Genomic DNA, 3546 nt, shown 5'->3' with positions numbered 1-3546 from the left:
GACAAACTTCTCTAATCAAATAAATTTCTTTAAACCCAAATGAGAAAAAATAAATTAAAAAAAAAACAGAAACCTTGAAGAATGATGGTTGGATGATGGAAATTTTGTATTTATTTAATTTTTTTTTATAGGTATCATGTTAAATAATTCGTCAAATTTTAAGCTAATAAAGCAAAACTTTAGTTCATATTTTCCTTTCTTTATCGGCAGTGTGGTTTGATCCCTTTTATCCAATAATTTTTTTTTGTATGTATTAATTTATTGAAGACAACTGTCCAAAAATAAAAATTAAATTTGATAAATGTATTAGAACACATGATACTCTTGGGAAGGTACCACGTAATGTTTGTACTTCAATCATTGATTAAAATTAGGAGACCCCGTGGCCATCTTCTTTTCAGAGGCCTCAGTGGATTATAAAGGATAGTTAAAGACGAGAGGCTGGATGGTAGGTATTGTATACGGGAGTTATTTCATGGTTTAGTGGAACCCCAAAGCTCGACTCCATATGTCCAAATCGATCTGATTATCATAATATATAAGGTTTTTTTGTAGTAAATAGGAAGTTCAGAGCGTTTGTCAAATAGGTGTTGTAGTAATCGGAATCTATGAGCAGTTTCTTGTCGTTTTAGTCTAGTATAGAGCCGATAAAACAGAAATTCCACAGTCATTCTATTAGGAGATTTAATTTATAACATTTACATTTGTCCAATAGGCTAAAACTAAAATGTTAAGAAATATTTTTATTCTGATTTTAAATTTAACTTAAAAATCCTCAATGCTCCTTATTTTAAAGGGTGAAATTGGAGGAGCAGAAATGAGAAAGAAAAATAGGAATGAAACATTTGTATTTGTTGTACAGACCGAAATGGATTGTAAAAGGAAACCGTAGGGGGGGGGGGGAAATTGTTTATTATATCTTATTATTGTATCTCTTTTTTTTCTGATTATACCATATATGTGTAATTTATATATGTCCGATTTATAAGTATGCTGTGTGAGATAGCAACCTAATGTATTTAGGCAGCATAAGTAAATAAAGTATTTCTCTCTCTATAACATAAGTATTAGCGAGAGAATTATGAGCATTATGGGAAATAGTCACATTCTCCAGATTTAACACCACAGGAGTATTTTCATTTATATCATATTTTCTGATACTTTCATTATTATAAAAATCTAAGCCTATAAAATGTTTTAAGTGCCATTCTTTTGCAAGACCCTAAGTACAATACATGCCACGGCAATCACTTTAGGAACTGCTTTGATAGATGATTGATTATGTAATTTTGTTTCACTGGAAATGTTTCAAATTAAATTCTAATAAATCTTCTCTATGTCCCATAAATTCTACAAACTCTATATAACTTTTTACGCATCCAAGAATGATTGTTATGTAACTGTTTTAACCAATTTTCCTTTACATATTTTTATTTTAAATGTTACATCGTTTGTACTTATTTAATTGCATATTTTCGTCTTTATTTTAGATATTATGTTTCATAATTGTAATATGTATTGTACATGTAGCTGGAACAAAGTTAATACTGTCATATTCCTCCCTCGAAACCCTAAAATACGAATTCGCATTGTACAATAAAGTTGTGTAATACGCCCATCACATCAGAATGTTGTTATTTATTTCACTTTTTATTTATTTTAAAGTACATATTTTTGTAAACATTATCCTTTTTAATCGTTGTTTTTTTTTAAATTACACTTTACTAATAAAGTACTCGGGACTTAATATATGTTTTATTTATTATAATCTAAATATTTCATAACAGTGAAATTCTCTATAGAGATTACATAACCTGAAAAAAGCGTTGAGTGATATATCTTCATAAGGAATTCTTTTCTTGCTTTGAGATCCTTAACTCAAATTATCAATTAGGACATCTAATACTGAAACGTTCTGTGTAAAATTAAGTATAAAAGGTCGGTTATATTAAATAACTAAGGTAGAAATAGAAACAAGTAAACAATAACATATATAAAAATGTAACAGTCACACACTACGATCAAATAAAACAGTTCCTGAAAAATCTTTATTATAGCTTATCAGTAAAATTTACTATTTCGTGTTTCCCTATTCTGCTTGTTTATTCTTACTCCGCCATTCTCCTGATTGATTTTGCGGATTGGGTGATGGATACTGATCGGGAAATTCAGGCTGACTCTGGTGTAGGCGGATATGGTGATCCTGGTGGATAGGGTGATGAATGCTGACTGGGTGGTGATTGATGATAGGGTGGTGCAGGCGGATAGAGTGGTGGATACTGGTCGGGAAATTCAGGCTGACTATCTGGTGTAGGTGGATAGGGAGATGCTTCCTGACTGGGTGGTGTAGGCGGATATGGTGATCCTGGTGGAATGGGTGGTGAATAATGACTGGGTGGTGCTTGCTGATAGGGTGGACCAGGCGGATAGAATGGTGGATACTGACTAGGTAATGCAGGTGGATAGAGTGGTGGATACTGGTCGGGAAATTCAGGCTGACTATCTGGTGTAGGCGGATAGGGTGATGCTTCCTGACTGGGTGGAGCAGGCGGATAGAGTGGTGGATACTGACTAGGTAATGCAGGCGGATTGGGTGGTGGATACTGATCGGGAAATTCAGGCTGACTCTCTGGTGTAGGCGGATAGGGTGATACTTCCTGACTGGGTGGTGTAGGCGGATATGATGATCCTGATGGATAAGGTGGTGAATACTGACTGGGTGGTGCTTGCTGATAGGGTGGTGCAGGATGGTCTGGATACGGTGGTAAACTCGGATAGGCCGGGTTAGGCGGGTAGGGTGGATACGCTGGATATGTTCCTTCTGACTTAACTGCTGTGTAATCTGGCGGGTCGGAAGGTTTTTCAGGCTGTAAAAAAAATCAGATGTACATAATTTAAATTCATGTTACTCAAATCTTACAATCACATTTTACATCAATATTAAGATCATCAATATGACCAAAATGTATTAGACACTTGTCCAAGGATTCTAGCAAATGTGCCCTAGGAGCTACGAAAATTTTATGTTATCGGATAACCCCTTAAAAGTGCTTTTTTTGGCTCGAGTCCTCCATTGAGGACTTATACAGCCTCAGAGTGGGAATGTCAAGATTCGTTTCTCGGGACCGCCGCGAAATAAATATAGCATTAAGATCTGTTGCCTGTTTTGCTCTGATCTTACTTTCATTAATGGTTGTTATGTATTTTTATTATTTATTATTTTTAATGGCGCATTTCTCCCTAAAGTTTTAAACAGTTCTATTAGCATTAGGAGTTAGAACCGATCGAAACAAATAAATAAATGAGGTGTAGATAGTTGACCGTAGATTAATGATTGGAGAAGAACCCGAGAAGAAGAAGAAGAGCAAAGAACAACATAAATAAACAAAACCATATTTATTTATGTTATGCCGACGTTTCGACCTGAGTTTCAGGTCTTCATCAGGGCTATAGAACAAAATAAAAAATTGTACTATTCAATTATTAATTATCAATCATCAGTTATCAATTTTTTATCATTTATGATTTAATTCAATATTTTGTATA

General features: G+C 34.0%; 1 protein-coding gene across 1 annotated transcript in view; it reads right to left on the bottom strand.

The window, feature by feature from the left end:
* Positions 1-2021: 2021 nt before the first annotated feature.
* LOC106692755 (uncharacterized) overlaps positions 2022-3546 on the bottom strand; it is a 6466-nt gene continuing 4941 nt past the window's right edge. The window contains exon 2 of the mRNA XM_014438878.1: positions 2022-2867. Within this exon, the coding sequence (XP_014294364.1) occupies positions 2169-2867 (699 nt within the window). The 3' untranslated portion in view covers positions 2022-2168. The remainder of the gene's footprint in view (positions 2868-3546) is intronic.

This window comes from Halyomorpha halys, unplaced genomic scaffold (genome assembly GCF_000696795.3).
Source record: "Halyomorpha halys isolate HHAL.00 unplaced genomic scaffold, Hhal_1.1 Scaffold70.1, whole genome shotgun sequence".
NCBI lineage: Eukaryota > Metazoa > Arthropoda > Insecta > Hemiptera > Pentatomidae > Halyomorpha > Halyomorpha halys.
This window is presented reverse-complemented; position numbering and strand designations above follow the sequence as displayed.